General features: G+C 35.2%; 1 protein-coding gene across 1 annotated transcript; it reads right to left on the reverse strand.

Annotated features, from left to right (window-relative positions):
• Positions 1–6,131: 6,131 nt before the first annotated feature.
• Positions 6,132–20,677, reverse strand: PDK4 (pyruvate dehydrogenase kinase 4). The gene is made up of 11 exons (XM_087915839.1): positions 20,374–20,677; positions 17,964–18,105; positions 16,629–16,700; positions 16,032–16,216; positions 15,844–15,930; positions 14,051–14,128; positions 13,436–13,512; positions 12,807–12,905; positions 11,341–11,448; positions 10,587–10,700; positions 6,132–9,937 (listed from the first exon to the last, which is right to left on the reverse strand). The coding sequence occupies exons 1-11, from the start codon at positions 20,591–20,593 to the stop codon at positions 9,812–9,814; spliced, it is 1,308 nt and encodes a 435-aa protein (XP_087771965.1). The 5' UTR covers positions 20,594–20,677; the 3' UTR covers positions 6,132–9,811.
• Positions 20,678–20,714: the final 37 nt, after the last annotated feature.

Here is a 20,714-nt window from a genome sequence, read left to right on the forward strand (position 1 = left end):
TCCAGGCTACTTGAGGAACCAACTCATCCTACTGGGATTGGCACATCTCACCTGTGCCAGCAGAGGAGGCATGCTGTGGGTCCCTGCGGCCTGATGGGGCCTGTAGCATGCCTCTTCTGCCAGCATGGGGGGATGCGTCAATCCCAGTAGGATGAGGTGGTCCCTCAAATAGCGTGGACCCTTTCCATGAAGGGCTTTAAAGGTGATTACAATATCTTGAATTGCACTAGAAGCAGACTGTGGGTGAGGTCCAGGAGAAAGGCTTTCTCTGCTGATGCACTTGCCTTCCCACAATATATATATATACACATGTATATTGCTTTATTTAGTTTGTGTTCTTTCCTAGACATCAATAACCTGTTACTTGATTTTTCATTGTTTTCCCTTTTAAAGTGTTCTCATTTATAGAACAAATCAAATGCAGGTAGTCCTTGATTTAGAATCATAATTGAGCCCAAATTTTCCATTGCTAAGCAAGAAATATTGTGGAGATTGTCCAAAGCCAGCATGGATTTTCAAGAACAAATTCAGAATATATATATGAATAGAAGAGATGATTCCACCAGACTGTCAATCATTTGGAAGCCTGCACTCACAAACAAAAAAAATCTCCACACCACAAGCCAGGCAAACACCTGGGCACAAACAGATCCCCCTGATACCTCCAGCTCAAACACACCCCAACCAGGCACCCAGATGAAACCTAGCTTCCTAACTAATGATAGCCGTCCATTTACCTGGAGCCAAGCTGCACTAAAGGCCTCCAATAAAGTAACACAATGTTGCCAGCCAATCAAAATACAAAAAGAGCCAAAATACAGACAGGAGATATTAGAAACACCAATCAAGCAGAACACAGCAAACTCCAAGACCAATAAACACAGACCAAGACTCCCAACCAATCAGGATGAAGAAAAAACCATTCTGGCACAGCAATAGGCTGCCCCAAATTTAAATCTGAAACCACTGTAAAAGTCTGACTCACAGATGAACACTATACAGAAGCCTGGCAGATGATGGCAGATGAGATTCTGCCGAAACGTTGCTACAACTTTAAAAGCAGAACTACAATGACATGGGAAAATACCCGAACAAAGCTGAATGCCATACATGTAAGTACCCTCGAAAACTTAAGATACACACACACACACACACACACACACACACACACACACACACTTGATGTTATTAGTGTAAGGCACCCTTTTGGAAATGTAGGAGGCCAATACATTTTATATAAACAAACAAATTCAAAAGATATCATAGTCACAGAATTCTCACAATGCGCAAAAACAGTCATCCAATGAAAAACTGACAAAAGATTAGCTAAGCTGAATTTGTTCTTAAAAATCCATGCTGCCTTTGGACAATCTCCATAATGTTTCAAGGTGCTTACAAAATGATTATTTAGATCTCCCCAGGTATCCATGTCAGGCTGATTTTAATTGCTGTCCTGGAACTTCATTTGACTAGTTTTGAAGTTATATCACTTTTCCTAAGGCCACTTGACTCCAAACCTCTCTGGGCAGGTATACTTTAAAAGTAAAAACAATGAAAAATCAAGAAACATGTTATTGATGTCTAGGATAGAATACAAACTAAACAAAGCAGTAAAAATCACTGAACAAAATCAGCTGTTTTGGCATGTATGTGCAAGTGCTTCAAGTCAATTTTTAACTTCTGGCAACTGTAGGGCTAAGCACCCCCCAAACTGGAACTGGTCACGTAGAAAGAAGGAACACCATTGTAGTACAGTGTCCCCTGTCAGATGTGATCAGGCTGAGACTGAGGGAAAGGTTATGTGTGTCATCAGTTTTGAGTCCCTTCATGCCCAGAAGAAATCTAAGTCTAGCCCATCTTAATTTTGTTGACTCTTATTTATTGCTAATTTGCTTTGACCATTAGTAGTTTAGATTTTTGTAGAGTGTTAGCATGCAATAAATCTGTAGTTACTTGAACCACTTTGGTTCCTGATTTATTGCACCTGACACCCCCCAAAATTATGCATTTGTACCTGTGATGGTTCATTAGGAGATAGATGGATAGATGATAGATAGACAGACAGACAGAGACAGAGAGAAAGACATAGATAGTGGAATTAGAGATAGAAATACAGATTAACAGATTAATTTGCTTTTAGTTTTTAGATAATTTTAGAAACCAAGGCATTGTGGATTTAAATAATGATATCATGACTTAATGGAGTATGTGAACCCAGTCAAACTGAATTTATTCAACAAACTATAATTAATTGTTTACCATTAGATGCAAATTGTATATGATGATTATGAGAATCTTTAGAAATTCTGTAAAATTAACAGATGAGGAATAAAGATGGATGTTTTTCAATGATGGGAAAACTTTAGACCAGACGTATCCAGCCCATGGCTGGCAGGATGCATGCTACTATAGACTGTTAATATATAAGCTATTCCCAGAAAAGAATGTTGTTATATTAATATTATGTATTTTGTATGTGTCCCAAAACAATTCCTCCTCCCTCAGTGTGGCTCAAAATCACATGTAAGTTCCAGTTCAGAAGATTTATTGTTCAAGCCTATCCACAAGAATCTGGTCAACTAATGGTCAATATTAAGTTGATGCTAGGGGAATCTTTACTTGGAGCATTTGTAGACATGTAAGATTCTAGACTGAGTTCTCTCTTGATTCCACCTCCATGGTCTGCCTGCTCTTTTTCTACATTATCCTGCCCTCCAACTTGCCCCTCCACTTCCATGGGCTTGTTCCCTGCTGCCATCTTAGACAGCCAGATGTCTCTTAATGTTCTATTGCAGCATTTTGAAAACTTCCCTAGTGTGTGATTATTGTGGCAAAGATGCAAATCTCTTCTCTCAAAGGTAGGGGTACCACAATTATACCTTATTTTTCAAGACCCCTGCTCTCATCACAAACAAGGATACAGTACCTGGTGGTGTTTTTCAACGTCCTCCAACCAGATCTGCAAGAATTGGATTATATAGCCAGGTGAAAAGTTTAAAAGGAATTGACCAAATTCAGGCATGAAGAATCAGGATCTCACATAAATTCAGGTTCATAAGATTTATTGTTCAAGCCTATACATAAAAATCTGGTCAACTACTGATCAAAACTATATTGGCACTATATAAGAGTTAGTACAATTTGGGGATGAGTGGGGTGGACTTGTAGTATTTGTGGACACTCTAGGCTTGTCCTCTCTTGATTTCAGCCCCAGGCTCTGCCTGTTCCTCTTTCACAGAGTTAGCATTTTCTCTTTGCTACCATCTAGTGATCGTCTGGATTTTTTTTCTGGCCAGGATATCTGCATTGAAAAACATTAAATATCCTAGATTTGTTTTATACAAATGTCAGTGTATGTTATGCTGCAGTAACACATTAAACATGATTTGTGTGCAAATGTGCATTTAATTAACAAATTACAGAAAGGGGAAAATGCTAGAATGAAGATAGATCCATTGCTGAATGCTTCTGTAATGATCAGCAGAATAAAAAAAAGGCTCATCATTTTATATAAAGCCAAATAAAATCATGTAAAATAATCTTACTCTTTCCAGATTAAGAAACCAACCTGCTGACAGATGCAAATGTATAGAGGCAGATCTGACTTTCATTAAAATGTTCTTTGGTTTTCACTTTCAAAGAGCTCCACCACGTGCTTGGAGGGTGAGAGTGTCCATTTCACAATTTACCCTTTGTCACTACTGCACATAAACATGTTTTTTTTAATTGTCTGTGTAACTGGTAGCAGGGTACATGTTGTTCTCTCAGCTAACAGACAACAGACTTGTGAGAATGGAAGAACAATGCCAAGAAAACATTTAAAAAACAGAAAGGAAGGAAAACTGCAGATTATCTGTCTCCGACAGGAGTAATATAGTATATGTTTACTTAGCATAAAAACTTCCCCCAAATAAGGAATGGAAAATCTGTAAGCAAAAGGAGAACAAGAAGCAATAGCTACTGACTGAGAACCAATTTAGTTTGCCTGAAGGTTATTTTTAACAGCTTGGTAACCTTTACATCTTTGTTGTTTGGAACATGACCTCCCCAACTCTTGTTCATCCTAAAGTGTCTGCAGCTGATTCGCCCTTTATTTAAACCTGTCAATTCATTTCAAGTTGTCTAGAGCTAAGAAGAACCAATGGGAGGCAGGCTTAACTCTCTGTTTTTGAAAGCTTACAGCCTCAAAACAGTTGGAATAATCTTCCAGCTTTGTTACAAATGGTTCCTGTATTGTCAAGCATTAGGAAACACTTAATCCTTTTCATAAAGCTTGGCTGTGTGCAGCATAAATAGAAGTGGCATAACTGCAATGAAGTCCTTTCCTCCTGTTTCCCTACAAAGGCAGGATTCCTATTGCTACCACACTTCTCTGAGGCAAGGCACTGTGATATATAGAGATTTTAGCAACACAAATTGATTCTGGATCCCAGCATACTCAGAATTTGAGATATTTAGAGCTGTGGGATAGGGCTTTTTCTAACTGATATAAAGTATTTCCAAGGACAAGATGGGTTATTTCTTTTCCTTCTACTTTCCTTATTCTTCTTCTTCTCAGGGGAAGCCAAAGTTTTCAGTTGTATATCTTGTGTTGTACTCAGCAAGACTAGTTTCATCTGTTTCTGTTAAGTCAGTGGCTAGTTTATATACTGTGATAATTGCAATTTGCTTAACCAAAGAAATCTTGATGGAGTTTATAAAATATACCATCAAACCTAAAATGACAAAGCACATTTGGATGTTTACATGTTGAGTAGACTCTTCCCACATTGCTTTCTTAAAATGTTTGTAAAGCTTTTCAAGATCAAAAGTGAACTAAAAAATCAGCTGGATTGATATTTGCTTAACATTTAAAAAAGGCATATTCTTTCTAATCAGTTCTCTAATCTAAATTAGCATTAACAATTTGATTTTCAAAAACAAGATAACTACTAGATGAAAAGCACAGCACAAAAACACTCTTAGCTTTTATCTACTGTCCTTTTCCAAAGATACACACCTAAGATATGATAGCTGTAGTGTATAATTTAAATAACATTGTTCATACTGTGTACATTTACTAAGGGTTTTCCAGTGAAAAGACTACCATTTCTATCATTTAGTTGCTTGATATTTATCTTTTCATTATTCCAAGATTATAATTTTTATCTACTATACTAGAAACATCTCTACAAAAGTATTTGAAAGTTTCACTGATGTCTTAATTCTTTTTAAGAAGTCACTTGGATTACCTTTGTAAAAATTAATTCTGAATTCCTCTGATTTTCTATTGGTAACATAAAAGTCTTCATTTGTCTGCTGGAAAACATATACTTAATGTACACAATCAACTCTGGTATACTTTGCTGTCAGCTAACCTAGATAATGGAAGATAGCTTAATAATTGCTAATTCTGTTTTGTGGACCCTGGAACAAAAGCAGTCATCGCAGTATAGTAAAACACTTATTTTATCTTGAATTTGCCAAGTTTGACAATATCTTCTCCAAATGCATATTCTTCCAATAACCACATCTATCTTTCTGACAAGAAAAAGGTGTAATTTTATTTATGGACAACTTTTAAATTCTAGTTTAAAGCATAAAGTTCATTCTTTTATACATGCAATATTTATTGATGGAGAGCATGAATATATTTTGTAAAACTGATATCGACAGGTAAACATATCTGTGAGCTATATATCATTTTTATATCTACTTTCTCCAGATTTTCCGTTCAAAATCAAGTCAGTTTTAATTTTTATGCATCTAAGTAGATATGGCTATGTTACTGGGTAATTATAGTTAAATCCGCCTTTGGAGGACACCATGGTAAGAAGTTTCTCCTTAATTCCAGGTTGTTTCTCTCCTTGATTATTTTCCATCCATTGTTTCTTGTCCTGTTCTCTGGTTCTTTGGAAAATAAGTTGACCTTTTCTTTGTAGCAGCCTCCAAATACTGGAATAATGCTATCATCTCACCCCTAGTCTTTTTTCTCCCTCTGGACTAGCCAAAATCCTGCAACTGTTCTTTATTCTTTACTCTCCAGGCCTAAGAGCTGAAATGTTAGAACAATTATTATAGTGAGGTATAAAAATGGAATAGACTGTAGAACGAATAAATACATTTCATGAACAGCAGAGTCCAGAAATATTAAAAAAAACATTTTATTATAAGCATAGTGTATTTCAAGTGACCTGTCCCAGAATGTAAATTGTGACAAAAATGATTCACTCTAAAATTAAAAACACTCAGGTTTCTCATATTCTACAAGCTTTTGATAAAATGTGTTGTATACAAAACAGCATTTACTCAAAAATATTTTTGTTAAATGTATTTAGGCTCATGTTTGTTCCAGTCCAATACAAGGTTTTTAAACTATTCAGTAATTTAGAAAGACAAATTGCAATAGCACAAAGACCACATCTGTAGTAATTTTCTAGAGGCAGTGCATGGATTGATAATGTTTGTTTTAAATTTTATTTTTAATTTTCACACCCATCTCTTTCTCAGATGGTGTGCAACAAAGTATTAATATATAAAAATATATAAACGTTAACAAAGTTAAAGAGTAAAGGGTGATAAAACATCTTTGAAATGAATCAAAAGGGAGGGCTTTCAGGGCACCAGCCAGCCCTGTGTTCCTCTGGGTCCCCCACAGAGCAATGTTTTAACTCTTTTTCAGGCGGCCAGGATAATCCTGACCTACCTCACCTTTGGGGTGGGGGTGAAGATACTGAAAGTTCTTTAACTGATTGACATATCTTCCAACTGTATTGGAAGCAAATTGGCACCTAATACAATTCATGGAGCAAAAGTATTAGATACATCCTTCTTTGGGCATCCAAACTTGCTCATGCACACTAGCTCAGACTTCTGGCTATTTCTCAAGGGTAGCCCCATATACAATGCTATGTAATCTTCTAAACAGAAGTTGACCAGAACATGAGTGACCAAGCAGAGAGTCTTCCTATCCAAGAAATGGAATAACTGTCCCATAACACAAACTTCAGCAAAGGTTTTCTTAGCCATGGCTGCCACCTGCTCTGAGTCCGAGGACTCCTGGATTAAGTACCACGTCTGTCAGTATTTTGCCACCCACCCAAATGATAAGCTCCTAGATATAACCACTCTATTTTTCCAGGGTTCAGTTGGAGCCTGTTGTTCCCCATCCAAATCCCATAGCTTGGCACCGTAGAAGAATATCATATCACTTACTATCACTAGGATGAAAATTTAGAACCGGATATTATTAGGATATTAGTGATACTTCATCCCATGGTGACAGAAGATCTCAGCCGGAATCTGATATTAAAAAAGGCATCAAAAAAGAGAGAAATGAACCCTGTTTGGTAGCACCCCACAAAAGAAAGGCCTTAATCTCTCACTCCTTATCAACACCAATTGTCAGAGAAAGGAATGAGCCAACACAAAACTGTTCTACACCTCCCAATTCCTTAAGTTGTCCCCAAAAGAATACCGTGGCTGATAGAATCAAAAGCTACTGAGAAGGTTAAGGTAGGATGCACCACATCCATCCTGTTCTTGCCAGATTGCTTGATCATTTTCAGTTCCCTCATCCATGTGTCATAGGGAATATTGCGCATCGGCACAATCCTGTATAAGGCTCTGGCCGATTCCCTATTCCAGACAATCTCCTGAAAGTTCTTTAATTGGTTGACACATCTGCAAAATATCTTCCCTGTCTTACTGGGTGGTAGAAGAATACTTCCATAGGTAACCTGGCTCCATGCCATGGAGGGCTTTATAGGTCATAACTAATACCTTCAACTGTATTGGAAGCAAATTGGCACCTAATACAATTCATGGAGCAAAAGTATTAGATACATCCTTCTTTGGGCATCCAAACTTGCTCATGCACACTAGCTCAGACTTCTGGCTATTTCTCAAGGGTAGCCCCATATACAATGCTATGTAATCTTCTAAACAGGAGTTGACCAGAACATGAGTGACCAAGCAGAGAGTCTTCCTATCCAAGAAATGGAATAACTGTCCCATAACACAAACTTCAGCAAAGGTTTTCTTAGCCATGGCTGCCACCTGCTCTGAGTCCGAGGACTCCTGGATTAAGTACCATGTCTGTCAGTATTTTACCACCCACCCAAATGATAAGCTCCTGGATATAGCCACTCTATTTTTCCAGGGTTCAGTTGGAGCCTCTTGTTCCTCATCCAAACCCCATAGCTTGGCACCGTAGAAGAATATCACATCACTTACTATCACTAGGATGAAAATTTAGAACCGGATATTATTAGGATATTAGTGATACTTCATCCCATGGTGACAGAAGATCTCAGCCGGAATCTGATATTAAAAAAGGCATCAAAAAAGAGAGAAATGAACCCTGTTTGGTAGCACCCCACAAAAGAAAGGCCTTAATCTCTCACTCCTTATCAACACCAATTGTCAGAGAAAGGAATGAGCCAACACAAAAGTGTTCTACACCTCCCAATTCCCTAAGTTGTCCCCAAAAGAATACCGTGGCTAATAGAATCAAAAGCTACCGAGAAGGTTAAGGCAGGATGCACCACATCCATCCTGTTCTTGCCAGATTGCTTGATCATTTTCAGTTCCCTCATCCATGTGTCATAGGGAATATTGCGCATAGGCACAATCCTGTATAAGGCTCTGGCCGATTCTCTATTCCAGGTTCTCTGTAAAGATTGTGGAGCAGATCAGCAGCAATATTAGCAAAGCAACTCTTTATGTTATGTACTATATTGGTCAAAGTACACAACTGTATCATAATAACAAATTATCGTAACCACAATTTTGGATTAATAAAATTTAATGCTATTACCTTGATACCACTTGTGATATGCACCAGAATGTGGTACTCAAGCAGTCCATGAATCAGGAGTATCTTTAATGCACTCTGACTACCGAATATGAACTTGCTAGTAGAATAACAATTAGATTTTTTTTTTTCATGATTCAGCTCTAATAATATTTAACATAACATTCAGTATTTTCCAAGTGTGCACTATATTTTCTGCAGAAAACATTCAATATTTTGTCAATGTTAACTACTAAGCCTTGTTGTCACACTGTACCAACTGCAGAATAGCTTCATATGGATGGGATTACTTACTCACATGAATTTGGAATCCATGAAAAAGTGGACATTAGAAAATACAGCACTGATAAAATTGCCATAAATAACAATAGATCTAAAATTGTCACAATAATTCCCTAAAAATGTATTAGCTCTTCAACAATTCTGCCTTAAAAAGAAAAGGCAAGATAATCTATAGTGGTACCAGTTTAATATTTTCCTATTATTTCCCAGTATTTGGAAAAATAACTGAAAGATACTGTGCACACATATAGCAATTTGTGGAAATTCAAGTAAAATTAACTATTTGGAATTCACTATCATATGCCAGTTCTTCATAAGATTGTGCTAAGTAATAAACACATTTCAGCTAGACTTTCTCACAGACTATAAGTGTGACATGTCAGTGTGACAAGAAGAAAATTATTATTTTGTGTTGATATTCATACAAAACAATGTTTTTGAACATAGCAAAATATAGGAATCTGAAAACATTAGAATTTTGGAGTGTTAATCTAAACTTCAAGACCACCAATATTCCATATTGAATCTATGCCTTTGATTCTCCTAATAGTTCACATTACACAAACAGAGCATATAGCATCCATTCAATATAATTTCTTTTATCTCATTTAAGTCTTTGTATTGAACAGTAGTCAGTAGTGACTTCAAGTAATTTACTTCATTATTTCCTTCTGAAACTGTGATTTGATCCCATCTCAATGTGTTGGACAAATATACTCTTCACACAATAAAATTCTATGTTGACAAATTTGTTTTTTGCCTAGGAACACACCAGTCATCTGCTTCTATAGAGGTCTGATAACGTTTACATGCAGATTTGTTGAAAACAGGAAGTTTCTCTACAGATTCTGCAGAAAGTGCCTGAAAAGTTAAAAACATAGATTGAAATAGACAGTTGTTACTATTTAGAGATAAACTTATTATTTTTGCCACAATTTGCATTTATACACAATTGATTGATTAAATTGTGAGATATTATTCTACTAGTTTAAAAATTCTTGTTTTCACTTTTTGCAAGACTTTGTACATTTTTTCATTTCTATCGTCCAGACAGAATAGCTGATATATTTGATATTAATTGATATAGCTGCTTTGAAAGGCCTGATTTATTTTAAAATAAGCTAAATTATCTTTAGGAGAAAGAATTTTTATAGTAAATACCCAGACTTAATAAACATTTTACTCTGCTTTTTCAAGTCAAATCTTGAACATAGACCAGCATAATTCTGTATCAAACCAGTTCATAATCCAACCAAAAATGTGATAAACAATAAATCATTTACAATGAACTATTTAAACAGAATGAAAAATATATTCTGCCAAGGATCATTATTGTCTCATCAAGATGTACAGCAAACAAATAAATGTTTAATAAATAAATGTTCACAAATTATAAAGGGTATTTAATATTTTTTAAAAGGACAATGCATAAATTACTACAAAGCCAAATAAAAAGCATCTTAAAAAACATTACTACATTTGAAAGGAGAAAAAAAAGTACATAACACACCTTTAAGTGGATAACAGCTTCTGTTCCATACCCCGAAATAGAGTACAGATTGAGATCTCCATGAAAGTATTTAGCATAAAGACGAGAAATCGGTAATCCATAACCAAATCCAGCCTAAAAAGAATTAAAGTATTTTTCATTAATTGAAATAACGGGTTTTTATCTCTCTTATTTTAAACTGTATTCATTTCAGTGGTTAAGGGTATCAATGAAAATCTCATCTCACAAATAAGTAGAACAGAGGCAATTTAATTTTAAATACTTGCCAAATAAGCATTCTATGGAATAATAAAACAATGTTGAGAAGAAAGTGCAAAAGAGATGTTTCTAGTTTTGCATTTTAATGGTATGTTGAAATAGATTTAATTTCTTCTGCACATATCACATTTGCTCTAGCTTTTAAAATGGGGTGTTACAGAATATTCTCGACCCATAGAAATTTCAAGATTTCATAGAAATGGTTATGCTAGAATTCATGACTTCAAGATCCTATCGGGAAGGGGCTTATATATGGCAGAGCATTCAATCGTGAGAGATTCCCAGTTTCATGACTATCTGGCTTATCACAGATTCTCAATGAGAAGGTTCTTTTGGAATTCGTAGTAATCACTGCAAGGATTACTGCAGTCATTTGATACAAAGTCTTTCTATCTGAAAGCATCCCCGCGTCTCACATGTCCCTATGTCTATAAAATAATGCCAAGAGTGTTAATAGCCTACTGACTTTATGCATCATTATGGTCTTGTCTCTTACCATAGGAATATTTTTGTTATCCATCACAGGCTTTGGCGCGGTAGAATATGTATAGCTGAAGAGTCTTTCAATTATCCTCACTGGAACACCACCACCTCTGTCAGAAATCTAGTTAAAGAGAAAAAAATACCCATATAATTAACAAATTGCTTGTAGTTGAAACAATTATATTTTCTAATGACTCTTTTTGTATCCGACTTATTGATTTAAAAAGGAAATTTTGTCAAAATAGCACTTGGCTGGAGAGTGTTTACCTAGTTCAAATTGGTTACGACCTATAAGCCATCTATGGTTCTTCATCTTTCACTCTGGACAGGGTGACACTTCATCAGACTGAGTAGTGTGCAATTTGGGGGTCTTCCTGGATTAACAGCACCAGCTCAAGGAGCAGGTAGCATCTGCAGCTAAGGGAGGTCTTTGCAGAGATTTATCTGTGCATTAATTGCATCGTTTCTTGGTCACTCAGGCATTGGTCACTTTGCATCTGGATTACTATAATGCACTTTACATTGGACTATCCAAAAACTTCAACTGGTACAGAATGCAATTGTGTGCACAATAATGGGGGCCTATAGTTTTGCTCATAACACCTCTGTTGCATGAGTTGTTCTGACTTAGTTTCTTTCAAGCTACAATTTGAGATGTTGGTCATCACATTTTAATAACCTATATGGCACAGGGTTAGGCTATCTGCAGGACTACCTTTCCCTTAGGACATTTATCTTTCCTACCAAGGGAGATAGAATGGGCATGCTGCTAGTCTCTTTACCTAAAAATCTGATGGGAGCTAGGAGTCTTTTCCATGGCAGCCCCGTCCTATGGAACATTCTACCTTGTGAAGTTCAATAGGCTGTCACCCTTTTAGCTTTTGTAAGGTTTTATAAATAAGGTTTTGAAGACCTAGATTAGATGCACATTAGAACTGACTGGTGCCAGGCATTTTTGTTTTATTAGTTGAGTTTTAGAGTTTTAAGTTATTATATATTTTATATATTGGATTTTTGACTGGGAGACACCCAGAGTTAGTTGAAAAATGGGTAGCTATATAAATATTTTAATAATGAACAAATTACATTATTTGATTATTTAATTATTTTATGCATTTATTTCACACTCATATCAAATGTAATAAGCACCTTAATATTATATAAACTTATGACTGTATCAAATGTAAAATAAAATATTCTGTATAAAACATATAATATACAGAAAGTCCAGAGTAAAATAGATACAAGAAAAATATCTTAATAAAATACAAAAGTGCTAAATACAAAGAATCAACATTCAGGTAAACACATCACCTTTACACTATGCTCCAATCTGATTGATATATGAAGTCCTTTGATCAACTGACTTAGCTATAAACTTAGCAGTTCTGTTCATGAAGTATAGTTTAGAACCCAGGAAGAAATAGAAGAATCTGTAGTTCAAATCCCAGGGGCTGTTCTTTCAAGTAGGGAAAGTACCTTAATAGTTAGGTCTTCTTTTCCAAGTACAACAGTCACCTCAATTGGATCAAGGGAAGGTTTTTTTTCCTGATGTTCAACTGTTGCTCTCATTGCATTCTATACAAAAATTAAGAATTTAATAGAGTTTGTAAAGGTTTTAAAATATTAAAATTTTCACTATTCTGTTTAGAAATTTGTTTCTCAACAAGGAAAATGAATTGCATACATAATTGACCAATAGAGTCATATTTTGTCATATTAACAAGAAAACTAATTTATTAACAAAGATTCAAAGATAGTGAGTTGCCTTGCAGCAAATGAGTGGCAAACAAATTTAATAATAAATAAATCTTCCTGTACTCTTCCCCTTGTTACGATTCTATTTTAAATGCACAGAAAGACCCATTTTAAGCTTTAGCCATCATTCTTTCTATTTAATTATTATTAAAATACTATTGTTGGGAAGGTACCATTCTGTAGTATCTTGGTAGTTGCTAGATTTGTAACATCCTGTAGTTTTGAAATGCTTTCTACAGATATTGGAAATTACATTTCAGCTAAATATGGGATAAATTACCAATCCATGATGGTAATTAATGCATCCTTAATGCATGCTTAAAATAAAAAAATTAAAACCAATTACAAACCTTGAAAAGTTCAAACAGCATATGAAAGAGATGAGAAGGTACATATACTATGTAAATAGACTCTCCAGCTGCTTTTGCTAAAAAAAATACAGCACACAATAAATCAACTTTTATTTTAGTACTACAATTTTATTTCAAACAATTATTATGGACGAAAAGGAAGTTTTCAATGAGATCTGTGCATCCCAAACTGCATTCTGATATTTATTTTCTAGTACTTTAAATCTGACTAGTTTTTCAAAACTTTATACATTCTCAAATTACACCTGTCCTTATAATCTGCATGCTCAGATTTGTGGCATTCCTTTGACCAACCTTTCATGATAAAATTTTCTTGGATTATTGCAAGTGAATGGGTGAGTGGTGAATTCTTTCTTTTTTAGTACACCCTGAAACCAACTATTGCACAATTGCATGTCAAGGTCCTTTCGTATTTGGCACAGTACTGCATAAGTGAATGAATGCAGCTGTGCACGTGTAAGCATTATCTGTAGGGAAAATGTGATTAGCTAGCAATTCTAGGACATATTGACTGAAGATAAGAAAAACAGCAGTAAGGTTTATTGAAAGTGAAGCTTTCAGAAATAGACTAGTACAGTCAGAAAAAAATCTTACCATTTATTTGAGTAAGCTTTAATTCTGGAGAAGCAAAATAGTGTTGATCACAAAGCATCTGGGAACTCTGGAAAGCATCTAAAATGTATTTTTAAGAATAACATTACACAACTTTTAAGTTATAGTATTTTCTAAACACCAGACAACCCAGTATGATACAATATTTATTGCATGAACTTATTGTGTAAATTTTCTATTATTTACAAGAATTGATTTATTATTGACAGCAAATCTACTATGGGCCTAAAACACTATTCAAATAGATTTAAGATTTCTCTATTAATATTTATTTATTTTATTAAACGTTACATTTGTAACTGCCTTTCTACTTATATAAGCACTAAGGGTGGCTTACAAAAATAAAATACAACATAAAGAACACAATAAGGAGTGCAGGACAATTAAATGAACAGAATTATTAAATTTGATAACTAAAATATTCCTTAAATACTGGAGATATGGGACTACATTAATCTCCTTAGGAGAGCATTCCATATCCTGAATGCCATGAAGAAGAATCCCTTCTCTCATATACCAGACTACTGAATTTCTGAGAGCTACATCATCTTCAAAACAAAGCCATTCCTAGTGATTTAAGTACTGGAGCAAGTTGACTGCAGGAAAAGCACCTTTTCAAATTCTCAGGCCTTATGCCATTTAGGTGTTTAAAGGATCACACTAACAACTTAACATTGCACCTGGCAGGCAGTGAGCAACACCTGTGTCAATAAAGATTATCATGTAATAAGTACTTTGCATAGACTTCTTGACACCCGATTACAATTGTGACATGCTTTTCAAGAGTACTGTAGTTTCACTACCTTCATCAACATGATTTATAACCAGGCATGGCTAACTGTTACCAAGTCTGATGAAGTCAAAGAATATTATAATCAGCACATTAACTACATTTGTGGATATATGCTTACTGAGGCCACCATTTGCAAATACAATCTCAAGAATCATTGCTAACCTGCAAACTTGTTCTTTCTGGGGTTCGAGAACTGCATTCAAAACAGGCTGCGTCTCAATCTGTTTTTGTTATACCTAGAGTATCTCTGCTTTTTTAAAAAATTAAGCTTGTGCTCCCTTATCCAGTCCATTACTCAAATGGGCAACATTCAAAGGAACTGATCGCTTCCTTGGAATCATACAACTGAACATAGCATAGCTCTTTATCAAAAGGGTAACAATGGCAGCCATCTCCAAAGCTCTGAATAATTACCCTGGTGTTTTCATGTAGACATCATATATTTTATTCAAAAAATAAATATCACAGAACTGAACAGGACTTACTACCATGTAAATGTACATAAGACTTCATCATAATGCTCTTAATTCTGAACTAATATCTTGTTGTATCACAGAAATCAACTAAGATTGGAGCCTAAATTTGCAACATCCAGATTTTGACTAAATAATTAAGAATTTTATGAATGCACACAACTGTCTTACTAGTACCTATCTTAATTTATGTTGTGTTCATACAATAAATTGAGCATTTTGGCAGCACTGCTGTTTAAACTAATCAACTGTTGATTGTTTGTCACTTAGAAGTCTAAATCTTCTTACATCTTTGCAAATTTGTTGTGCTCCCTAGGAAACAAATTCACTACATTCACATTTAATTCTGAGCCATGATTTTTTGAGCAAGCATCACAGCCTGATATTCAGGGTCCTAAGCTAAGCCAAAAAGCAACAAACCACATTCATAATTTACTGCAATGTATGACTGTTGTTTACATATCAAACTACAGGACAACTATGAGTAAAACGTTTGTTTTTATACATACCATACACTAGATCCACAACATCACAGCAAGGATCAATGCATCCAATATGTCGCGGGTTACACACATTACTGCTATCGAATATAAATGCTATTGAAATAAAAATATGAAATTGAAGAAATGTTTTTTCCTAAAACATTGTCAATAGCCTATAAAAATTGATATGTCAAAAGAATAAAAGTATAACTTACTGTGCTGGTTGATTAACATTCGAATAGATATCCGGTTCATGTAAAATCGATCCAAGAAGTACTGAATACTTTGATTGATGGATGGATCCATTTTAGATGAATCTCTGTATTCTAATACCCCTTGTGCCATCATGGGCATTACACTGTGATGTCTGTTTCGGATCCTAGTAATGGCATCTATGAAACTGGAAGAAACACAGAACTTCATATTTACCTATATAAGAAATTCTGAAAACCAAAATTGTAGTAAACAAATATTCTTAGATACCAATAAACAGTTTAAAACAGTATAAAACATAACACAAGAAAAATGTAAATGCATTAGTTTACTTTCTCATATATCAAATCAAGACAACTGATTGTTATGAACAGTACTTTAAAACTTCATAATTTATTGTTCATATACTTTATTTCAAAATGTCACCTCTTGCTATATCAGATCTATTACTGGTAGTTATGCTTCTGCATCATTATCTCATTGTAATATAATTAGTTATCTAAGCTCTGGGATTCATTTTTAAATGAATCATCCAAGATCAACCAACTATTACTTAAATAGAATATGCTGCTGAAAAAAGATAACAAAAAAAAACATACTCTGAAAGAACTTTGTGGTCATCCGATTTTTTATCTTGAAATTCCACTAGTTCTAGCAGGCTTTGAATATACCTGTAAAGAGCACAAGCAATGCAAATATAAGGCTATCCATATAGACCCAAGAGCAAATTTAATGTAGTATTTAAGGGATTAGAATTAGATAGTAACTGGGAGTCCATGAATTCTAGTCCCACTTCAGACACAAAACCAGCTGGGTGAACTTAGCTAATCACTCTCTCACACCCTGAGAAAGGAGACAATTGTAAACTACTTTGAAAAACAATGCCAAGAAAACTTTAGGGACTTCTTCAGGCAGTTACAAGGGTCAAAACTGACCTGAAGAAACACACATACACAGTCTATAGAAAACCTCTTGGTACATATATGGCTAAGCAGTGTTAACAGTAACTTCCAAAACTATACAAATTAAGAGAAAATAGAAGGACCTTCATTATGTATAAATGTAGAAAAATAAGTCCTTGTTTAAATCAACATTTGGAGTATTTAACATTGGAAGTACTTTAAACACTTTCCCCCCAAAATTTAGCAACCCTATATATCTATTTTCTTTTCATTACCCACTGACAAAGTTTTAATGAATAGTTTATAGAATTTGCTATGCAACCTTATTCAAGTCAGCATTTTATAATTGCCAGCAAATCTGTACAAGATTCAGCAGCTGCAACAAAATCTAGTTTTATTTATTGTGATATGACCAGTGCCATAAGCTCTCTGAATACTACAAAGCATAGAGAAAATATACATAGGGGTCATTAGTGTCTTTCTATCTTTCAGCAGAAATTACAAAATGACTGCAGACTTCAAAAGCTTGCTATTATTCATACAGTCCTTTTCATATTCGAGACTGTATGGATCTAAGATCAATGTTTAGGTCCATATTTCCCTGATATTTTGTGGGTCTTGCAGAAAGTTTTACAAGTTGAACAAATCTATTTTTGGCTCAGCTACCCCTCCATAGGAAAAGAATGCAACATTTTCTTTGAAACAACAGACAGTAACAGTCCTGTCACACCCCACATTTTCAGAATTCCCTAACTGAATTCAAAATTGCACTGTTGTACTTTGATATTATCTCCTCATCCTCTCTGGTTGACCTGAAAGAGATTTTTCTCCTGCCCTTGCCTATCCCTGTGAGCAGTTTATATCTTCTTGGTTTGAAAATCAGTGCTGTAAGAAAAGGTTGAGGATGGGAAAAAGGGATACTATTGGTAGTATTACCTTTGCACTGGGCTATTGGCTACCTACTTGATTTAAAAAAATAGCGTAAGGTGATTAAAATGTAATAACTCAAATTCTGCAAAATTTGCTACTTACCATTCCTTTACTAACTGTACTGAAGTTGTACCCAATAATAGACTAGGAAGCAGATCAATTTCTTTCAAAATATTTGCTAGCCGAACTGGAAGCTCATGCCGAAGAAATGAGAATGAGGTTTTCTCACACGCATTTGTTGAACCTACAAAAAAGGAAATATATATAAAATATTTTCAGTGCAATGTGCTAAAACAGTTTCAATAAACTTCCTACCCATATTAATAGCATGCACAAGATTTACATATTTTCTCTTTGCTGCTAGCTGGAATTTTAAGCAATTGAAATGAGATAGGTCCAGTTGTAGCAATGTCAGAATTACAGATGCATTTGCCATATGGATTATCCAAACCCAAATAAACTGTAAACTAGAGGTCTCCAAACTTGGCAACTTTAAGACTTATGGACTTCAATTTCCAGAATTATCCAGCCAGATAATTAAAGTTGCCAAGTTTGGGGACCCCTGCTGTAAACTATAGTATTACACCAACATCTTATAAAAACAAAAAATAAAAAGATGTGCTATATATGTGCTGCATATAGTACAAAAATGTACTATATATGTGCTGAATTGTGTTAATAAACTTATATTGAAATGGCTGTATATGGGGATTTTTAACAATTACATTCAGCATTAGGAATATGTAGTTTTAAAATGATTCTAGTATTTCAATAGTAATACCACACGTTGCTTTAGAAAACAGCTACACCTAAATGAAAGTCAAGTATTCGTAACCAATGAAGTAGGTTTGCTTAAAACATAAAAAACAAACTATAACTCTACACATACTGATTTAACAATCATACTTATCTTTTATTGTAACAGTCTGCCATTTCAAAGGTCAATGGTTCAATACAGTATCAGAAATAAAGAAATTCTGACAAAGACTGCTCTTTCATACTACAAGAAGCAATACACCAAATAAGATGACTTTTTAAAAAAAACAATCCAGTTAAACTGGCAGAACAGACAAAAAACAATTTATATACATTCATAATAGAATAATAGAATAGCAGAGCTGGGAGGGACCTTGGAGGTCTTGTAGTCCAACCCCCTTGCTTAGGCAGGAAACCCTATGGTATTTCAGACAAATGGGTATCTAATCTCTTCTTAAAAACTTCCAGTATTGGGGCATTTACAACTTCTGGAGGCAAGTTGTAATGTATATAAATCATTTAGATTGAAGAATTGGGGAAGGAATTAAACCCATTGAGACAATTATAAAGATTCCTAGAAATAATTGTGTAAAATCCACAATATTCAATTTCTTTTTCTCCCTTTTAAAAAATTAATTGAGGAAAACAAAATATCTGTGTATTTTAAAATGTATATTTTAGTACATTGATAGGAATACTGTTAGTACTAGCACCAGTATTGACTACTAGCAACACTATTGGCTACTAGTAATGCTAATCGTAACCAAAACAAAAATACCACATGTGTTACATTTATATAAACATGTAGTAATATATTGTATAGAAAAAATAATATATTGGAAAAATGTGCACATGCTATATTAAAATTTCAGTTCATTGTCTAAGCACCATAAGATTTAGGAAATATCACAAATCAAGATACATTATTAAGTAAAAGCAAAACATTTGTACAACAAAGTTGTAAAAATAAGTTGCACAAGTATTCTCACTAAATTAGTCTCTTCAAAAATGATAGAAAAATAATAAGTCATGAAAACTTAGCCTGGAGTACAAGGGTACAAGAAAGATGAAGAAACAAAGCAGCACTTAGTGGACTTCAAAGATGAGCATTACAATGTTACTCAAAAGTAGTTTCTGTTCTAATCAGTTAACCTTGTTAGTTGCACATTAAATTGCAGTATATAAGATTGTGGCCAAAATCCCTGTGTTTAGAGCCTATGTCATCAGATATCTGAATTGCATCATATCAGCTTAAGGCCACCTGGAAAGGTATGGAATTCATAGAAACAGATCCCAGAATAAATGCCTTATCTCAAAGGGGACACTAATCTGAGAGCTTTAGCTATAATGAGCTTTAAAAGACTGAGACAGTACTATCATCCTTACAATCCACAGAGTATCCCACCCCCACCCCCACCCCAGCTTTTTTCAAACTTTTCTCTCACTCCTCATTCTCTACTAGAGGATTCCCCAACTTCAGAAACTGGGGAGAAACTCAAACTTCGCACTGCTTAGAGGAGAAAGTGTCACGGTCCCATTTCTCAAGCAAAGGACCTACCAACCTCAAAGACTTCGAAGCATTTCATGTGGGATAATAACTGATAACGGCCCCACCCAAAACGTCCTGGCAGACGTGTTGGGCGACAGGTCTCCAAATTCCCAGCCATGAGACCGGGAGCCCTCCAAGGCTGACCTAGAGATCCACCAGAGGTCTCCCTTCCTACACCCACCCCACCCCGCCATTCAGGCCCCTCACCGAAATCCAGAAATTGCTTGATAGAAAGCGGCGAAGGAGAGAAACGCGATAAACGTTCCACCTCTTTGGTTGTTTCGGCTCCGGCACCGCTGTTGGCGGTGAAGCCACCAGCACTAACACTAGCACTAGCACTAGCACTACCATTAGCACTAGCACTACTATTAGCACTACCAGCAGCCAAAGGAGCCGCGTTTCTCAGGACAATCCGCGCAGCCTTCATCGCAGCTGTGAACAAGAGTAAAGGTGGCGCTAACAAGACTCTTCACTTTAAATCCCCTGCACGTGCAACACCTATGGACACCTCCCTCTGGGGGGGCTGGGCTTTCAAATTAAGCCACGCC

This window comes from Pseudonaja textilis, chromosome Z, assembly GCF_049901715.1.
Source record: "Pseudonaja textilis isolate UNSWEBS1 chromosome Z, rPseTex1.2, whole genome shotgun sequence".
Classification (NCBI taxonomy): Eukaryota; Metazoa; Chordata; class Lepidosauria; order Squamata; family Elapidae; genus Pseudonaja; species Pseudonaja textilis.